The sequence below is a fragment of the Oncorhynchus masou genome, chromosome 24, assembly GCF_036934945.1.
Source record: "Oncorhynchus masou masou isolate Uvic2021 chromosome 24, UVic_Omas_1.1, whole genome shotgun sequence".
Taxonomy (NCBI): domain Eukaryota; kingdom Metazoa; phylum Chordata; class Actinopteri; order Salmoniformes; family Salmonidae; genus Oncorhynchus; species Oncorhynchus masou.
Genome location: NC_088235.1, coordinates 39,037,064 through 39,058,169, shown reverse-complemented (window position 1 = coordinate 39,058,169; position 21,106 = coordinate 39,037,064). Strand labels below are relative to the sequence as shown.

General features: G+C 41.2%; 1 protein-coding gene and 1 long non-coding RNA gene across 2 annotated transcripts in view; both read left to right on the top strand.

The window, feature by feature from the left end:
- LOC135512156 (KH domain-containing, RNA-binding, signal transduction-associated protein 2-like) overlaps positions 1-7,172 on the top strand; it is a 114,158-nt gene extending 106,986 nt beyond the window's left edge. Inside the window, exons 8-9 of the mRNA XM_064933871.1 lie at positions 3,841-3,899; positions 6,229-7,172. Coding sequence (XP_064789943.1) covers positions 3,841-3,899; positions 6,229-6,323 — 154 coding nt within the window. The 3' untranslated portion in view covers positions 6,324-7,172. The remainder of the gene's footprint in view (positions 1-3,840; positions 3,900-6,228) is intronic.
- A 980-nt stretch (positions 7,173-8,152) lies between these two features.
- LOC135511603 (uncharacterized) lies at positions 8,153-20,601 on the top strand. Its single transcript, XR_010451276.1, has 4 exons — positions 8,153-8,187; positions 13,867-13,982; positions 17,465-17,522; positions 20,332-20,601. It is a non-coding gene; the product is annotated as an uncharacterized LOC135511603 (long non-coding RNA).
- Positions 20,602-21,106: the final 505 nt, after the last annotated feature.

Genomic DNA, 21,106 nt, shown 5'->3' with positions numbered 1-21,106 from the left:
AGTGCCCTGAGGTGGTACTAAATGCTATCTTCCACTCGTCCCCCTCCCGGATACGCAACAGGTTGTAAGCGCTCCTGAGATCCAATTTTGTGAAGAAGCGCGCCCCATGCATTGACTCGATCGCACTGGCGATGAGAGGCAGCGGGTAGCTGTAATTCACAGTGATCTGATTGATAGTCAATACAAGGGCACAGACCTCCATCCTTCTTCTTCACAAAAAATAAACTTGAGGAGGCAGGTGAAGTGGCGGGCCAAATGTATCCCTGCCCCAGGGATTCGGAGACATATGTTTCCATAGCCGCTGTCTCCTCCTGTGACAGAGGATACATATGACTCATGGGAAGTGCTGCGTCTACCAGGAGATTTATCACACAATCCCCTCGTCGATGAGGTGGTATTTGAGTCGCCTTCTTCTTACAGAAGGCGAGAGCCAAATCGGCATATTCTGAGGGGATGCGCACGGTGGAGACCTGGTCTGGACTTTCCACCGTAGTCGCACCGATGGAAACCCCTACACACCTCCCTGAGCACTTTCGTGACCACCCCTTGAGAGTCCTCTGTTGCCACGAAATAGTGGGGTCTTGACAGGCCAACCAGGGTAGGCCCAGCACCATGGGAAACGCAGGAGAATCAATAAGGAAAAGACTGATTCTCTCCTTGTGACCCTCCTGCATAACCATGCCTAGTGGAGCGGTGGCCTCCCTAATCAGCCTTGACCTTAATGGTCGACTATCTAGGGCGTGCACAGGGGAGGGCAGATCCACAGGAACAAGAGGGATCCCTAAACTATGGGCAAATGAACGGTCAATAAAATTCACAGCTGCGCCTGAATCTACGAGCGCCTTATGCTGGGAATGCGGGAAAACTCAGGAAACTTAATAAACACATACATGTGAGCAACAGGGGGCACTGGGTGAGCCTGGTGCCTACTCACCTGGGGTGACACAAAAGTGCCCTGCCTGCTGCCTCGACTCCCTGAGGAATCCCCCCAGCACCGACCAGCAGTGTGCCCTCTGTGGCCACAGATGGTGCAGGGAATGGCCCCTCCTCCGGTCGCCCTAAGCGCAGCACCTCCCAGCTCCATGGGCGTCAGAGCGGAGGTGCTGGGGGATGGAACTGACAGGCCCCGATCCGGACTTTCACAGGTAGCCAGCAGGTTGTCCAGCCGGATGGACAGGCCCACCAGCTGGTCCAATGTGAGGGTGGTGTCTCGGCAGGCCAACTCTCGACGGACGTCCTCGTGCAGACTGCACCGGTAGTGATCGATCAGGGCCCTGTCGTTCCATCCCGTGCTGGCGGCCGGGGTCCAGAAGTCCAAAGCGAAATCCTGCACGCTCCTCGTCCCCTGCTTCAGGTGGAACAGACGTTCACCCGCCGATCAACCCTCAGGCGGGTGCTCGAAAACTGCCCAAAAGCGGCAGGTGAACTCTGCGTAATGGTCCAACTCCGCGTCTCCTTCATACAGCGTTGCCCCGCTCCAGGACTTTGCCTGAGAGGCAGGAGACGAGGGCGGATACGCTCTCACGTCCCGAAGGAGCCGGGTGGACGGTCCAGCTGGAGTAGGAACCCCTGGCATCCGGCAGCCGTCCTATCACACTCCCTCGGGAGCGCGAGCCGATTCCCGCTGGGACTGGGTGAAGTAGGGGTGGACAGTGAGGCATGCTGTAGTGAGGCTGGTGGAGGAGCTGGAAGACCTCCTCCTCTCTCCTAAAGATCCATCGTCTGCAGTACATGATCCATGGCGGTGCCCAGACGTTGCAACATGGTCGCTTGCTGCTGGACACGCTCCTCTACTGCCACAGGGAGGGCTTCTGCTCCTGCTGACTCCATTAGTTAGGTGAGTGATTCTGTAATAAAGCCTGTGTGTAGCTGGTGTAGAGGAGTCAGGCGCAGGACAGCAGATATGAGTAACAAACGTATTTACTCAAGATTCCACAAATACAGCACAAAATATTTGAGCCAAAAATAACGGACCATAATACAAAACAACAATCACTCACAAACAAACATGGGTGAACAGAGGGTTAAATAATGAACACGTAATTGGGGAATTGAAACCAGGTGTGTAAGACAAAGACAAAACAAATGGAAAATGAAAAGTGGATTGGCGATGGCTAGAAGGCCAGTAACGTCGACCTCCGAACACCGCCCGAACAAGGAGAGGGACCGACTTCGGCGGAAGTCGTGATACAAATACATTTAAAATCAGTTTTCACAATTCCTGACATTTAATCCTAGTAAATATTCCCTGTTTTAGGTCAATTACGATCACCACTTTATGTTAAGAATGTAAAATGCCAGCATAGTAGAGAGAATGATTTATTTCAGCTTTTATTTCTTTCATCACATTCCCAGTGGGTCAGCAGTTTACATACACGCAATTAGTATTTGGTAGCATTGCCTTTAAATTGTTTACCTTTGGTCAAACCTAGCCTTCCACAAGCTTACCACAATAAGTTGGGTGAATTTTGGCCCATTCCTCCTGACAGAGCTGGTGCAACTGAGTCAGGTTTGCAGGCCTCCTTGCTCGCACACTCCTTTTCAGTTCTGCCCCCAAATTATCTATAGGATTGAGGTCAGGGCTTTGTGATGGCCACTCCAATACCTTGACTTTGTTGTCCTTAAGCCATTTTGCCACAACTTTGGAAGTATGCTTCGGGTCATTGTCCATTTGGAAGACCCATTTACGACGGAACTTTAACTTTCTGAATGATGTCTTGAGATGTTTCTTCAATATATCCAAATAATTTTCCTACCTCATGATGTCATCTATTTTGTTAAGTGCAGCAGTCGCTCCAGCAGCAAATCACCCCCACAACATGATGCTGCCACCCCCGTGCTTCATGGTTGGGATGGTGTTTTTCGGCTTGCAAGCCTCCCCATTTTTCCTTCAAACATAACGATGGTCATTATGGCCAAACAGTTCCTTTTATGTTTGTTACATCAGACTAGAGGACATTTCTCCAAAAAGTATGATCTTTGTCCCAATGTGCACTCTTTTCTGGCAGTTTTGGAGCAGTGGCTTCTTCCTTGCTGAGCGGCCTTTCAGGTTATGTCGATATAGGACTCGTTTACTGTGGATATAGATACTTTTGTACCTGTTTCCTCCAGCATCTTCACACGGTCCTTTGCTTTTGTTCGGTGATTGATTTGCACTTTTCGCACCAAAGTATGTTGATCTCTAGGAGACAGAATGCGTCTCCTTACTGAGTGGTATGACGGCTGCGTGGTCCCATGATGTTTATACTTGCGTACTATTGTTTGTACGGATGAACGTGGTACCTTCAGGCGTTTGGAAATTGCTCCCAAGGATAAACCAGACTTGTGGAGGTCTACAATTTTTTTTCTGAGGTCTTGGCTGATTTCTTTTGATTATCCCATGATGTCAAGCAAAGAGGCACTGAGTGTGAAGGTAGGCCTTGAAATACTGACTCAAATGGTGTCAATTCGCCTATCAGAAGCTTCTAAAGCCATGACATCATTTTCTGGAATTTTCCAAGCTGTTTAAACTTCTGACCCACTGGAATTGTGATACAGTGAATTATAAGTGAAGTAATCTGTCTGTAAACAATTGTTGGAAAAATTACTTGTGTCATGCACAAAGTAGATGTCCTAACCGACTTGACAAAACTATAGTTTGTTAACAAGAAATTTGTGGAGTGGTTGAAAAACGAGTTTTAATGACTCCAACCTAAGTGTATGTAAACTTCCGACTTCAACTGTGTACTGTACTGCATTAGTGAGAGGCCCAAAGCCCTTTGTAAAGAGCTTGACTAATGGAAGTTATTACGCTCCTCTTTGTCTCAACATTGTTTTTTAATAACCTTTTTTATTTTTCAGCATTTCTGAATATTACGAATATGGCCATGGAACCAATGACGAAGCCTACAACAATTACGGTAAAACCATAGTGCATTTACTTGTTTTATTTACACTGAAGCCCTGAAATGAAGGCCACAAACCGACTCCCTTAATGGACAATATCCATGTGTTATTACCAATGATTGAATATTCATGAGAGTTCTTTAAAACCAAGTCTATCATTGCCTCAAGCCACCTCCATTATATAACCTCAATGGCTTCTCCTTCCTTTAAATGGGACTACCTGCTAGGCTTTGATGCGAAAGTCATGGCTCCTAGCTCTCACTGGACAATACTGGCAGCTCCTCCATCACGATCCATAGAGGAGGTAATGTTTCACAGCTGAGAGATAAAGAAAGATGCCCCATAGTTTTGGCCTAGGCCTGGTCATTCAGGAAAGTTGGCATTTATTGTCATGAATCAGCTCTGCAGAGGGGTTACTAGCTTGCACAGCCACAAAGTCATAAAATCTGACTTTAAACCGAACCCTAACGTTAACCACACTGCTAACCCTAATGCCTATCCCTAACCTTAAATTAAGACCCCAAATAAATAAAAAATTCATGAATGTTTACAATATAGACAATTTTGACTTTGTAGCTGGCCCATCTAGTGAAAATCGCTCAGTTCTCCCTCCAGGGCAAGATTCATGACTAAGGTCAACCTGCTTCATTCAGGTCCAAGGATCAGCTTCTGTATGCATTGCCCATCATACCCTTTGGCTAGCAAGCTAGCTACAGGCCAGGATTTGATTAGAGATGCAGCACAGCACAATGTATGCCAGTGAAGGCCCAGGGGCCTGACTGATGCCTATTGAAAAGGTGGAGGTGGATGTTCCGCCAGCGTTCTGCCTTTTGAACATGTGCCCTCATTGTGGATTAGATTGGATACCAGATCAGGGATGCTTCTGCTCTTGGCTCTCAGCCCTCTGCTCTCCACTGAAGCTGATTTCCAGTGTAGGTCTGCTACATCACGGTCATTCATTTTCAGCACGATGAAGTGTGGATGCAACAAAAACCAATGATTTGATTTTCTGCTCCATAAACACTTTGCGACATAGAACCAGAGCTCTGCACAGTGAAGGAATTTGCTCTTTATGTAATTTGACTCAAAAAATGAGCTCCAGCCACCCAAGCCATAGACTGTTCTCTCTGCTTCCGCACGACAAGCAGTACTGGTGCATCAAGTCTGACACCAACAACCTCCTGAACAGCTTCTATCCCCCAAGCTATAAGACTGGTAACCAAATGGCTGAGTTGACCCTTTTATTTTATTACATTTTTTTCACTGTCTCTATGCACACTCACAGGACTCTACACACTCACGTACACACACATAGACACACGCACGCGCGCATGCACACACACACGCACACACACACACACTACCTTATGTTATTTTTTAGCTCTGCATTGATATTGATTACTGCATTGTTGGGTTTAGAGTTTGCAAGAAAGGCATGTCATTGTACTTGTGCACGTGACATTAAAACTTGAAACTACAGCCTGAATGAGCCAGAGCTCAGATTTGGGCCGACAGAGGACAGAACGCTCATGTACTTCATTTACAGTGCTGAGAGCAGTAGCCCCAGTGGTACCTGCAGCAGAGAACAAGGACCTGAGAATACTCTCATGGACATAAATGCCCTTGTTAAGAAGGATTAATGCCTAAGATATGACAAGGATTTTCAATTTTTTGAATAGCCTGTATTAATGTAACCCTTTTGCAGCTCCCCCAGAAGCTATAGTCCCATCCCACGTAACAACAAGTTACATGGTATTGCCTTGTACACATAATAGTATCATGTGATGCAGTATTGCCCATAGAAATAGAATGACTAGGTCTTATAACTTGGTATAACATGTGGATGAGGGCTAACAGGAGTGGCTAGGGACACACTACTTTGTATTGTATGTTCTGTAAAGTTCATAGAGCGTTGATCCCAAGCACATATTATGAATGAAGCTTATTGATCATTAAATTAGGGTGACATTGCATACTCAACCATTGAAGTGGAAAGAACAGCGAGCGTGAAGCAAAAGCAAGTCTGTGAAGGGAATCATTGAATTGGTCATTGACCAAGACCAATTTCTACAGGGAAAATGTATTTGCTGCATTATTACCCACCTATAGATAAACTTAGGCAAACAAAAATGTCACAATTAGACATGTTTACATGTAGTAGTAAACAAAACATAAGCATTGCTTCGACAGGTTGGATTGAATTCAAAGTTTAGTTTGCCTATGACTTATTATAGTTTGTCTTTGGTCTACCACAGAATATTACAGTAGTTCCTTACTTTGAACTTGATATGAGTTAGTATCTTACTACAGTCTATAATGTTGTCTGAACTCTACCTCTTGCAGAAGAGGAGTGGACGACAACCCGTCCAACACTCAAAGCCCCAGCAGCAAGGATCTCACGTGTGGGCTACAGAGAACATCCCTATGGTAGATATTGAAGGGGCTCCACATCTGTGACCTCTGACATAAGACAACCATATGATTGTTTAATTTCCTCCCAGAAATGTTAGATTTTTTTACAACATGGACTCTTTTTTTAGAACAATTAGTAGAGAAAACAAAAGAAAGACACTTGTGTTTCAATAAACATTGGAATGTTGTTCTTGGTTGTCAATGATTGTCTGTCCCTCGAAAAATAAAAGCATGAAGTTGTCACAGAACTTGATGCTTCTAGATAGCCCTTAGGGAACTTTGATTTCAGGATGAAAATGGGTTGCTACTATTGAGTAAAGTTAACCTAGGTGAACTTATTTTTTTCTATATTTGTTATGATGTTAGATTTTGATCTTGTAAAACTAATGAAACATTTTTTCGTGTTGGGTTGAAAGCATTCAGCTATGTATGTAGCTTACTAAGTGCTCTGTTCTGTGTTTAATCTGTATGTAAATAAAACACATATTAAAATAACATAAAGCACCATGTGTACGCTTCTCTAAATAGGTGGCCATAAATTGGTAAATTTGTTTTGCCATAATTTGTTAATAAAGCTGAACCTTTTTGGTAAAACAGAAACATTTGAAGTACTTGTTTCTAGCACTAAATGCCTGCTTGGTTTCAGGTCATTGCTAAAATGTTTTTTTGATACAGAAAGTAAAAAAAAAAAAGAAGAATTTTCGAGACTTGTCTTTCGTAATTGTTGTGTAGATAACATGCAGTAACACGATAAAGAATCTTTTGTTAAATACTTTCAAAGTAAGAGCCAAATTGTTCCTTGAATCTTGGTTAGTAATTTTAAATGTTTAACATGTTAATGGAAAGCAACTGTTTAGACTAATAAATGGATTTTTAAGCTATTCTCTAAGTTTGACCTTATTAAACACAAATTCTGATTGACTTGTTTGCACTAGCATGTCTCTGAGAATGATATGGCGATAAAAGAGGTAAGAAAGTCCCCCTATACTACCATAATATTGTCTAAATGCCTTCAACCTTTTGGACTTGGCTCGTATACAGTTCTCGACAAACAGTATGTGAATATTGTAGACATTCACACTCGTATGCCATCACTGAGTGAATGAATGGGATGGACTTAGATTGCTGTGTCTTTTATCAGCAACCCATCAGTGTCTCTGCTGTCTTTCTCTTTTCCATTTTTCTTATTCTACCTTAGAAAGCTGCTGCTTTTATATATCACCTCCGCCGATGTCCGTTTAGAGATCTGAATTCTGTTTTGTGACTAGTAGACATGAAGACTGAAGGCTTATTAACACAGTAGATCGCGGGACTCAAAGGATGACTAAACCTTAAGCAGGTAACCCTAATAATAACTCTAATTTTGCGTTTGCCAATTTATAAATGACTATAAAAAAGTTACTTACACTTAAAAAAGTAAACCTGTCTCTCCTAACCCCCAAATAAGAGGCACTCTAAAACCACTAATTCATGTTAACTAGAGACTTAAAAAATGACTCATCAAAATTAAGAAAATAACACAACAATCAATTAAAGACACTAAAACTAAAATGTCTTATCAGCTAAACTTTAGCTATATAACCAGAACACAAAACGACCAAATAGTTTTTCTGAAATTAAATTGTCATATTCCTATGGCTTTTGTCCTACCCTGAATTGGTTTACTTTTTTGACAGTAACATACTTTAGGCTTCTCATCCTGTGTAGAGTCCATAATGTTGCATTGCATGCGATTAAGAAGTAGTTAAGATTATTGGTATTTTCCAGTCTGACAATTTTTTACTTCATATTTTATACTATTTAAAATGGTTTGTCCAGTCTTAATCACATTGTTTTCCCCCAACAGGTGTAACATATTGTGTGAACTGTTCGATAAGGGGAGTATGAGAGGTAAATTTATTAATTCCTCATCCATGAATACATTTCTGAACTATCATTTAACTATTTATTATTTTGTATCGTCTTGCCTCAACCAATCACAATCAATATTTCTCTTTTACTACACTATTTAATATAGCCCCCTCAGTTATGAATAACATACATTGTAATCTGGCAGTTTACCATGATAAAGAGCTTTGAAGTTGTTTGGCAAGCATCCTATTTCAGTCCCCACTTTGCCTGAGGGAAGCTGATAGATGTCTCTAGATTCAACAGTAAAACATAGAGCAGCCCTGAGAGACCTGAAACTTCTGTGTTGCCGCTCTGATTTTTTTAAAGGATAAATTCTACCATGATATTGAATTCTGGGTAGTGCTACATCACCACAACAAAATGAGAAAGCAATTAATATGTACATACATTTCCAATAGTGCAATGTAAGCGGTGCTGAATACTAAAGCTAGCTTGTTGTTCCTTGGAAGGGGACTGATCCATCTGTCTATTATGTGATGGGAAAGCAGATTGTGCCCGTGCTTGTTGTTATGTGCTCAATGCGTTGCAAGTATTTTCATCTCAATGTATTTGTTCAATGCATTGTGTACCTTTGGAAATGTAGAGAAATATACGTACTGCTCCACCCAGCACATTAAAAAATGACATTAACACAAAATGTACAGCTACCATAAACGTCACTATACATATGCTTGCTTTTGAAATAGCAATGACACCTCATATACAATGTTCATTTTTAGCGACACCATTTTATAATTTGAATAAACACATGGCATAGATATGTTACTGTAACACAGAAAAGAATACTTAGAAAACACAGGAATGGCTTGCTGTTGGACATTTGCAGTTTATTTCGCAACTAAAAGAACTGCATGTTGGAGTCTGTTAACACAATACAATGAATAATCTACTTAGCAGAACAACATAGCAGCAGATACATGGGGTTTGCTCGAAGGTAAAGTCTGTGCTGAAGGATGCAGTCTTGTTGGATAGAATATTCATATTAATTACACACATGAATGTCAGTCTTTTGGGAGTATCTTTGCTCTAATGGAATTGTGCCCTTCTACTGCAATGCTTATAACATATGGGTAATTAAAAGTTCAATTAAAAATGATGCAGCAGTATTAGCAAGGCAAATCTAATGGTAAAGTAATATCTAGTTAGAGAACACTTAATTAAGCATGTTATTTGTGGAAGATCTACTGTATGAGGTTACTTGTTTGTGGTAGCCTAATTTTTAACACAGGGTCCTTCAAACTATATTAGACAACAAACATAAACAAACATTGGTAGAGATGTAGGCATCTAAAACAGCTGCATTAATATCGGTAAACTACTTTCTGTTTACCATTCATTTCCTCATTAGTGGCATCACTATCAACACATTTCCCTCAAAGGGGCAATCTGCAGTTGCTACATTTTTTGTTTTTTAACATTTGTGTACCCATTGATTCTCAAAGATTATAACTTATATATTAGCCTCATGAGCTTAGTTTCTCTGTCGTACCCCATCAGAACCCAAAATACAAGCTTGTTGTACTCCAATGTTGTAAACAAAGTAAAACATGGTTAAAACTATAATTTTGATATCATGGATGGTCAGTTTTTTACAGAAACAATAGCCAGGTGTACTCTTTGTTATTGTTTCAACCGTTGATTGGCCCTTTAAATTATTAAATCAATCTCAATATGCCAGTGGATTTATTGGCATCTGGTGGCTCACATTACACACAACACTTTCCATACCTTTCTGGGGTTCGATACCATTATATGCCTTACCTGAAGTCATACAAATAACATTAAGTGGAAATGTGTTCATCTTAAATACCTTAAGGGCTGAGCTCTTTATTGCAATACAGATACACATAGATGCAGTGATAATGGCCACTGGCCAGCTCAGATGCTTCCTGTCGTTAATGTCTTTCTGAAGCAGCGATGGCATAGTCGGCAGGCTGATCTTGATAAAGATGTGACATTAAATAGATAGTTAATTTACTTCTGAACTAGATATTAGATAAACCTCCTGCAAACCATCCTCGATGTATTGATTGCAAAAGCACTTGCCAATACTGGAGATCTCATTTACAGAGCTGATTATAAAGATGTGACCCAGCTGGTGCTATGGCTTCAACTCTGAAAAACAGATCCTTCAATATGTAACATGTATTTGGTTGAACCGCGTATTACTTCAGGTGCTCTGCAGGTGTGAAGGATCATGAATAATTGACTCTAACATGGACTTTGTTAAAGCATGTTGCAGTAGCTTGGGGGCATACGCTTGGTGTAGGATCATATAGGGAATTACGTATTAAGTTGTTAGATTACCTTAAATCCTCATACATCAGTTCTCATCATTATGGAAAAAAATTAATGTAAGAAGATTTAATTTTACCCTTTTGATTAGTAAACCCTTGGTCTCCATTCTCCCTATTATCTTTCAACACATGGATTTCAATTGAAATGTCAGTCCATATTAATAAACAATGTAACAGGTAACAGACAGAGAGATTGATTGTCATCCATGGAATCAGATTACTTAGACTCATACTATAGTTTACTAATGGCAACATTTAACCCTGAGTTGGACATTCAAAATATACTACAGTATTAGTCAAAACTTTGGACACACCTACTCATTCAAGGGTTTTTCTTTATTTTTACTCTTTTCTACATTGTAGAATAGTAGTGAAGACATCAAAACTATGAAATAACACATTTGAATCATGTAGTAACCAAAAAAGTGTTAAACAAATCAAAATGTTTTTAATATTTGAGATTCTTCAAAGTAGCCACCCTTTGCCTTGATGACAGCTGTGCACACTCTTGCCATTCTTTCAACCAGCTTCACCTAGAATGTTTTTCCAACGGTCTTGAAGGAGTTTCCACATATGCTGAGCACTTGTTGGCTGCTTTTCCTTCACTCTGCAGTCCAACTCATCCCAAACCATCTCAATTGGGTTGAGGTCGGGTGATTGTGGAGGCCAAGTCATCTGATGCAGCACTCCATCACTCTCCTTCTTGGTCAAATAGCCCTTGCACAGCCTGGAGGTGTGTTGGGTCATTGTCCTGTTGAAAAACAAATGATAGTCCCACTAAGCGCAAACCAGATAGGATGGCATATCGCTGCAGAATGCTGTGGTTGCCATGCTGGTTAAGTGTGCCATGAATTCTAAATAAATCACAGACAACGTCATCAGCAAAGCACTTCCACACCTCTACACCATCCCACCTCTTCCTCCATGCTTCACAGTGGGAACCATACAGGCAGAGATCCTCTGTTCACCTACTCTGCTTCTCACAAAGACACGGTGGTTGGAAAACAAATTTGGACTCATCAGATCAAAGGACAAATTTCCACCAGTCTAATGTCCACTGCTCGTGTTTCTTGGCCAAAGCAAGTCTCTTCTTCTTATTGGTGTCATTTAGTAGTGGTTTCTTTGCAGCAATTCGACCATGAAGGCCTAATTCACGCAGTTTCCTCTGAACAGTTGATGTTGAGATGTGTTTGTTACTTGATTTCTGTGAAGCATTTATTTGGGTTGAAATTTCTGAGGCTGGTAACTCTACTGAACTTATCCTCTGCATCAGAGGTAACTCTTCCTTTCCTGTGGCGGTCCTCATAAGAGCCAGTTTCATCATAGAGCTTGATGGTTTTTGTGACTTTACTTGAAGAAACGTTCAAATTCATGAAATCTTCCGCATTGACTGAGCTTGTCTTAAAGTAATGATTCACTGTCGTTTCTCTTTGCTTATTTGAGCTGTTCTTGACATAATGTGGACATGGTCTTTTACCAAATATATTATGTATACCACCGCTACAACACAACTGATTGGCTCAAACGCATTAAGAAGGAAAGAAATTCCACAAATGTACTTTAACAAGGCACACCATTCCAGGTGACTACCGCATGAAGCTGGCTGAGAAAATGTCAAGAGTGTGCAAAGCTGTCATCAAGGCAATGGGTGGCTACTTTGAAGAATCTCAAATATAAAATATATTTTGATTTGTTGAACACTTTTTTGGTTACCACATGATTCCATATGTGTTTTATCCAGTGGTGGAAAAGGTACCCATTTGTCATACTTGAGTAAAAGTTAAGATACCTTAATAGAAAATGATTCAAGTAAAAGTGAAAGTCACCCAGGAAAATATTACTTGAGTAAAAGTCTAAAAGTATTTGGTTTTAAATATAAGTATCAAATATATAAGTATCAAAATGAAATGAAATTTCTAAAATAAACTTAAGTATCCAAAGCAAAAGTAAAAGTATAAATCATTTCACATTCCTTATATACATTCCTTATATTATGCAAACCAGATGTCACAATTGTCTTGTTTTTATTTATTTACAGATAGCCAGGGTTACACCCCAACTCTCAGACATCTTTTACAAACAAACATTTGTGTTCAGTGAGTACACCAGATCAGAGGCATTAGGGATGACCAGGGATGTTCTCTTGATAAGTGTGTGCATTGGACAATGTTCCTGTCCTGCTAAGCATTCGAAATATAACAAGTACTTTTGTGTGTCAGGGAAAATGTATGGAGAAAAACGTACATGATTTTCCTTAGGAATGTAGTGAAGTAAAAGTAGTCAAAAATATAAATAGTAAAGTAAAGTAGGGATACAACAAAAATATACTCAAGTAGTACTTTAAAGTATTTTTACTGAAGTACTTTACACCACTGGTTATTTCATAATTTTGATACAAATAAAGAAAAATCCTGGAATGAGTAGGTATGTCCTAACATTTGAGTGATAGTGTATGTCTGTACTCCCTGTAAGCTGCGAATGTATTGATCCTAAAGTGGGATAGGACATACATGTTAGACCAGACAGGTACAGTACTGTACACAGGGCTTTGAGTCTGCTCAAATCAGTGTCACAGAGGTGGAAAGATTGTCATCTTGCAGTCACGCTTCTGGTAAAGCCTTGTCACAGCCAAACTTTGAAAAAAAAATCCTGAGCATCTAATTAGTCTTCTCTGTGGAGTGTCATGGTAGTCAATGAAAGTGGCTACACACAGAACTGGTACAGAACCTGTTTAATGGATTACTTACAATTGCCTTTTTTCTGGCCAAGATAACGTGGTTGTGGGCCAACATGGCACAGAAAACACACTCTCTTCATTTAAACAGTCCAGAAAGAAACATAACTCATTTAAACTGTGCTGTAAATGTCGAGCTGTAAGTTAAGATCCAGCCTTTATTATCTGCAGTATGATGCTAAATTCATAAAAGATAGTCGTGATCCATCTCAGATTCCAATAAAACAGATGTCAGATGTTTTGTATATAAAATATCACACCTCATTGAGTGTTAAAAGGATTGTAGTTGAACAGCACGGTTCCAGAGAAGTATCTTGCTGATTCTGTAATTGAATTCAGGAGGATAACAACAGCACAATTAGCTGATGAGGAACTGTAGCAGCTCTCAAGGAAGAGGAGGGTGCCACTCTGGCCCATTAATTGTGCCTTTGGTTGGCTACATTCATAAGTGAATAGCAATTTTCTGGAGTCGCAGATCCAGTAGTCAATCTCAAATAGCTGCGTTTACAATAGCCTTGAGCACTGTATGTTTCCCACATTTATTTGGGTATTTCCCTTCCTCCTCTCTCTATTTCCTTTTGTATTACCATTTACATATCGTGTACTCTGTTTTCTTTCCTGTTCTAGGCTCTGAACTCTCAGTATGGAGCACACAGTAAACTCTTCCCAAGGGACTGTGGAGTCCCTTAACCTACCAGAAGAGCTGGGCACCATCATAAATTAGCTTGGTGCAAATGAGCATGGTAAGTATCTGGAATCTTTCTTGCACACCTGCTGTAAAATGAATTAATTTTGTCCTCATTATTTTTTTTTTAACTCCACAAAAACTATAGGGGTTGGGTTGACAAAGAAGGGGCACAGCCTTTTGTTAATTAACTCTATAAGCCATTCAGAGAGCAAGCCAGTGCTTATTTAAGTGGTAGCTCTCTGCTCTCCTCACATGTGTGAGTTTGTGGGAAGCCATGAGGAAGAAGGGTTAAGTTGATCCATTGAAGATCTCTGAACCATAACTTCTATTTGTGCTGCAATCCAAAATGTGAAAACCATGTGAACTACAAAATATCTTTACAACACAAATAAAATACTGTTTATTTCACAGCAGTTAGGTGTCTCCAAGTAATTAGGAGTTGAATAGGTACATCGGAGGGCTCACTTCAATCCGTATCGCAGAAGTTCAGCGCTATAGCAGTTGAGCTGACATATGCAGCGTGTACCGCGAATGCAGTCTGAGAACGCGGGAACATTGCCTTTAAATTCATATTCAGGGTTCAAAAATTCATATTTAGCTTTCAGAAAAAGGCTACTGATTCATCTGTTTGGGGTTCTTTGTGGATTTTGAAAAGCTTTTGAAACCGTTACATTAAGCCTGAAGAGAGGGATCTAGTTCCTATTGTTCTACACTCTTGTAACATAACAATATTTGCTTAAGGACAACTGCTGAAGGACAATAGGCCTACTTTCAAAGGCTTTTGAATAATTCCCCAAAAAGTATTATTTTTCATGATTCATTATTTTCTATGAACAGCTGTCCTCGTCTTTGCCCTTGACTTTGAAAGCTATCTTCTTCTCCCTGTAGATGAGGCACTTGGCTCTCAGCAGGTGCATCCCGTTAGGAGGCCTCCAGACCAGATTTGCATGGCGGGCTGTTTATTTGCCGTTATGTCTAGGACTGATTTCTGTTGCTGGGCTAAATGACGTCTGCCAGTGCCATTCATTAAGCCTTTGCCAAAAACACTCTCAGATCCATTTTCATAACAAGCGTGTCGCCAGCTTGACACAAGCCAAGAGCTCAAATCCCCAAGCCTGCTTTGAATGTAGGTGTACATTTCTTAAAGTATGGTCCATTGTTCAGAACCTTCCCACATACAGATTTCCAGTGAGTCATTCCAGTGAGCTGGATTCCCAAAGAGAATTCCATTAGTCATTGTTCTGTTAGATGTGATGTAAGCAATTGTTAAAGACCGAAGTGCTTCAAGGCTTCTCAGATTACTCTTTTTTTGTAGAAAAATGACAGCTGAGCAAACCTCTATTTCATTAATACTATGTTAAATGGACCCATGTTGAATAATTGTAACGTGGTCCTATGCAATTTGATTCACCAGAGCCCTATACTACAGTGCATATGTAGTTTGAGGAGTTAACGAGGGAATTTTGGTTAGACCGGGTACATTTCTATGGCAACAAATCCATCAGAACTAACCTGCTCCAGGACAGGTTAACTCAGGGTTAACTAATTTATCCTGAATGAAGTGTCTGAACCACGAGTTGAGGACCAATGAAATCAGATACCCTCCCTCTGGCAAAGATTGTGTCATCCCTTCATTTGAGGAAGACGACTGATTAAATTTTCTATTAATCAAGGTTTTTTGTGTGTAAAAAAATGTAATGTTAAAATACCTATCACATTACACATTTAGTAATGACAGCAATGGCTTTCCAAACAGTACATTTTTCACGCGATTGTATTTTGAAATGTTCTAAATAAACCGACAGCTGCAAACAACCATAGACATATAATCCATAGATGGCAGTTCCCATTCAAGTCAAGACTGGCAGCCATTGCTAGCGTGGCCATGAGGTTAACAGTCAAAGCCAGGGTTAGAGGTTCCAAATCCTTTCTATAGATTATATGTCTATGGCCACAATGCAACAAGCTGTTCCACAGATAGAAGGAGTGATAGGTGCATTGATAAGCACACCAAAGACGGAATTAATGATACATTGTCAAATTAAGACGCCACTTCTAAAAGCCTATTTCACACCAAAGCCTGCTGAATTTGCAAGATAACTTTTCTTTAATTTTGACAAATTAATATGTGGCAGTGACTCGCCCATAGATTGATGTATCAGCACTGTCTCAATGAAGAGTTTGAAGTTCGACTAGCCAAACATGACACAATGCACTTGGCTTGGCAGAGTAAACCTGGGTATTTGGGAAGGAATGAATATGCTTACAAGGCTTTCAATCCAATACTAACCATTGACAATAAAAGGAGTAACCCCATGTTATATTCTGCATGATTATGTTAAAAGGCAGTACAGTATATATACCATAGTAATACTGCAGATAGCACTTATTTTATACAAATACTCATGAATGTTCTCCACTCTAGAAATCAAAATATTGGTATGCAGAGGGAGATTAGTTGGAGCAGATCTAGGTGTATTACCAGGGAAAAGATTCACTCACACAAGTTAATAAGCAACACAATTTGTTGAGTTTACAGCTGAGTGCCTTATCCATGCATGAAAAGATTTCATTTTCCATTATTGTTTGTTTTCCCTGATTATTTCACAGATAGAGAAAGACAACTAAATTACTGTTGTTGCACCTATTGGGGTGTACAGCCCCCCAGTCCTGCCAGTTCACAAATTAGCTTGGCATCTGGGTCAATTGCATAGCAAGGATGGTGTCTGCACAGCTCAGCACACAAAGAAGTTTCTTATCAATCACATGTATTTATAAAACCTTTCTTACATCAGCTGATGTCAAAAAGTGCTGTACAGAAACCCATTCTAAACCCCCAAACAGCAAGCAATGCAGCTCTAGAAGCACGGTGGCTAGGAAAAACTCCCTAGAAAGGCCAGAAACTAGGAAGAAACCTAGAGAGGAACTAGGCTATAAGGGGTGGCCAGTCCTCTTCTGGCTGTGCCGGGTGGAGATTATAACGGAACATGGTCAAGATGTTCAAATGTTCATACATGACCAGCATGGTCCAATAATAATAATCACAGTGGTTGTAGAGGGTGCAACAGGTCAGCACCTCAGGAGTAAATGTCAGTTGGCTTTTCATAGCCGATCATGTCTGGACTAGACTGAGCCGTCAGTGAGCCATTGCTCATCAACCACAACTTTACTATTTTTTCAAGGAAAAAAAGGGTTCTTCAGCTGTCCCCATAGGAGAAACCTTTTTGGTTCCAGGTCGAACCCTTTTTTTGCAGGTAAAACTATTTTCAAAATGGTTCTACCTGGAACCAAAAGTGTTATACCTGAAACCAAAAAAAGTTATCCTATGGGGACAGCTGAATAACCCTTTTAGGTTCTAGATAACATTTTTTTTTTTTATAAGAGTGTACTTACTCAGTAGCTCTTGAATGGCTGTTTCAAATTCAAATCACAAAGAATAGCCACCAGGCGATGTTTCCTCTACCTGATCCAAAGTCTACAATAACAACAATAACTACAATAAGATTGTCAAACTTTGTCACTTGCCTGTTTTTTCAGATATGCGGATGGTTCTGTGGATGTGTAGCATCTTCGCTGTCCAAGTCAACCTGGCCAGGTGAATGCATAGACTATATAATGCATGTAGTCTGTTTGATCACTCTGATTAAGTTAGTCATTTCATACTAGCATGTTGTGCTTCCATACAACCTTCAATGAATGACATGCTTATATAGTAGATTTGATTGGATTTGCATTTGCATTTGATACTTTTGTTAATGCTGAAAAGTTTAGCAGAACTTATACTCTTCCCTTGAAGCAAAAGAAGAGGTTTTCCAGTTCACCTTGGTTTCACCATAGTAATCATACTGTAGTTGCACCAGTATCACCTCTCCCACCTTTTCCATCCCAGAGAGCAGATCATTACTACAGACATGATGTGTTACCTAGGGGAAAGCACAGCCCCACTGCCCCAAAGCCCCTCACCCACAGGCTGACTGCCCCCATGATGTCAAACCCACATTGACAGAGAGTAGCCAGGGGTTGTAGAGAGATACGGTCAAAGGGAATATGATAGTGACTGCAGGCGTACCAGCCATGATGCTCGACAGATACCTTTAAAGCTAACAGTGCGGAAGCATAGCAGCCATGATGCTCGACAGATACCTTTAAAGCTAACAGTGCGGAAGCATAGCAGCCATGATGCTCGACAGATACCTTTAAAGCTAACAGTGCGGAAGCGTAGCAGCCATGATGCTCGACAGATACCTTTAAAGCTAACAGTGCGGAAGCATAGCAGCCATGATGCTCGACAGATACCTTTAAAGCTAACAGTGCGGAAGCGTAGCAGCCATGATGCTCGACAGATACCTTTAAAGCTAACAGTGCGGAAGCGTAGCAGCCATGATGCTCGACAGATACCTTTAAAGCTAACAGTGCGGAAGCGTAGCAGCCATGATGCTCGACAGATACCTTTAAAGCTAACAGTGCGGAAGCGTAGCAGCCATGATGCTCGACAGATACCTTTAAAGCTAACAGTGCGGAAGCGTAGCAGCCATGATGCTCGACAGATACCTTTAAAGCTAACAGTGCGGAAGCGTAGCAGCCATGATGCTCGACAGATACCTTTAAAGCTAACAGTGCGGAAGCGTAGCAGCCATGATGCTCGACAGATACCTTTAAAGCTAACAGTGCGGAAGCGTAGCAGCCATGATGCTCGACAGATACCTTTAAAGCTAACAGTGCGGAAGCGTAGCAGCCATGATGCTCGACAGATACCTTTAAAGCTAACAGTGCGGAAGCGTAGCAGCCATGATGCTCGACAGATACCTTTAAAGCTAACAGTGCGGAAGCGTAGCAGCCATGATGCTCGACAGATACCTTTAAAGCTAACAGTGCGGAAGCGTAGCAGCCATGATGCTCGACAGATACCTTTAAAGCTAACAGTGCGGAAGCGTAGCAGCAATGATGCTCGACAGATACCTTTAAAGCTAACAGTGCGGAAGCGTAGCAGCCATGATGCTCGACAGATACCTTTAAAGCTAACAGTGCGGAAGCGTAGCAGCCATGATGCTCGACAGATACCTTTAAAGCTAACAGTGCGGAAGCGTAGCAGCCATGATGCTCGACAGATACCTTTAAAGCTAACAGTGCGGAAGCGTAGCAGCCATGATGCTCGACAGATACCTTTAAAGCTAACAGTGCGGAAGCGTAGCAGCCATGATGCTCGACAGATACCTTTAAAGCTAACAGTGCGGAAGCGTAGCAGCCATGATGCTCGACAGATACCTTTAAAGCTAACAGTGCGGAAGCGTAGCAGCCATGATGCTCGACAGATACCTTTAAAGCTAACAGTGCGGAAGCGTAGCAGCCATGATGCTCGACAGATACCTTTAAAGCTAACAGTGCGGAAGCGTAGCAGCCATGATGCTCGACAGATACCTTTAAAGCTAACAGTGCGGAAGCGTAGCAGCCATGATGCTCGACAGATACCTTTAAAGCTAACAGTGCGGAAGCGTAGCAGCCATGATGCTCGACAGATACCTTTAAAGCTAACAGTGCGGAAGCGTAGCAGCCATGATGCTCGACAGATACCTTTAAAGCTAACAGTGCGGAAGCGTAGCAGCCATGATGCTCGACAGATACCTTTAAAGCTAACAGTGCGGAAGCGTAGCAGCCATGATGCTCGACAGATACCTTTAAAGCTAACAGTGCGGAAGCGTAGCAGCCATGATGCTCGACAGATACCTTTAAAGCTAACAGTGCGGAAGCGTAGCAGCCATGATGCTCGACAGATACCTTTAAAGCTAACAGTGCGGAAGCGTAGCAGCCATGATGCTCGACAGATACCTTTAAAGCTAACAGTGCGGAAGCGTAGCAGCCATGATGCTCGACAGATACCTTTAAAGCTAACAGTGCGGAAGCGTAGCAGCCATGATGCTCGACAGATACCTTTAAAGCTAACAGTGCGGAAGCGTAGCAGCCATGATGCTCGACAGATACCTTTAAAGCTAACAGTGCGGAAGCGTAGCAGCCATGATGCTCGACAGATACCTTTAAAGCTAACAGTGCGGAAGCGTAGCAGCCATGATGCTCGACAGATACCTTTAAAGCTAACAGTGCGGAAGCACACTATCTTGTTGAAACAAACTAAGGATAATAGTGTCATCTGTCATGTATTGTATATACTGTTGACTCAGAATCCATTCAAAAAGAAGTGATGAGTCTTTATTTGTATGTCCTATTTATACATTTCAGTTATTTTCTCTGTTTCTAAAGCATTCTGTATGATTTTATTTTCTCCAGAAAAGCCCCCCAAAATGTATTACAGGCGGTGATACAGGCATGCAGAACTAGATGTTTACTTAACTGTAGTTCGACCTCAGATGTCTGTGACGTTTCTTTCTTTCTATTTCCCCTCACTTCAGGCAGTGACGTATACATGCTGTTTGTGTATTAAGTCTTTCCTCTGCTTTGATTCTACTGTGTCTGAACAAGGAAACAGACGGGACAGAGGACAAACAGGAAATGTGTTTTGCTTTCACTCAAATGCTGACATGCAGGGTTGTAATGAGGTTTGTAAGTAAACTAAGCAGTTTAAAGTGTCCTGTGCCATTTTTCAATTTTAAGACATCAACATAAAAGGTGAAACATTTTAATGCAGCTAATTTGCTAATGTATTTACATTAAAATCCCTTTTAATCCAACAAAATTTGCCTCTGTATGTTTATTTTGCAAGGAACAGTAATTTTTGTTATACAGTATCTATGTATGTATGTATGTATGATTATTGTTGAAACTGATATCCTTGTTCAAATCCCGTAGGCATGACCTCTTAGCTCACTGATAAAACCCAATTATATTTTCAACAAAATATCAAATATATTATCCTGGTTTTAAAACCCATTTTAAAGCCAAACAGCAGCGAACATACAGAAAACACATGACCAAGTCCGCAGCACTGCGACCCTGTCTGTCACACAGGCTGAGAGAGCACCCCGTGTGTGTTCCAGCCAGGCTTGCTAATAAATGGTGTGCTTGGTAGTGCCAACATGAGCATGTTAGTTCATTAGGCAAGTCGAGCCTACCGCTGGCACCCAGACCAGATGTCACAGACACTTTAATACAGTGGCCTGTCAGTGCAAACTGAACAAATGACAGTGGCCAGCTATGGCGTGTTCCTCAGACTCCATTCTAAGGAGG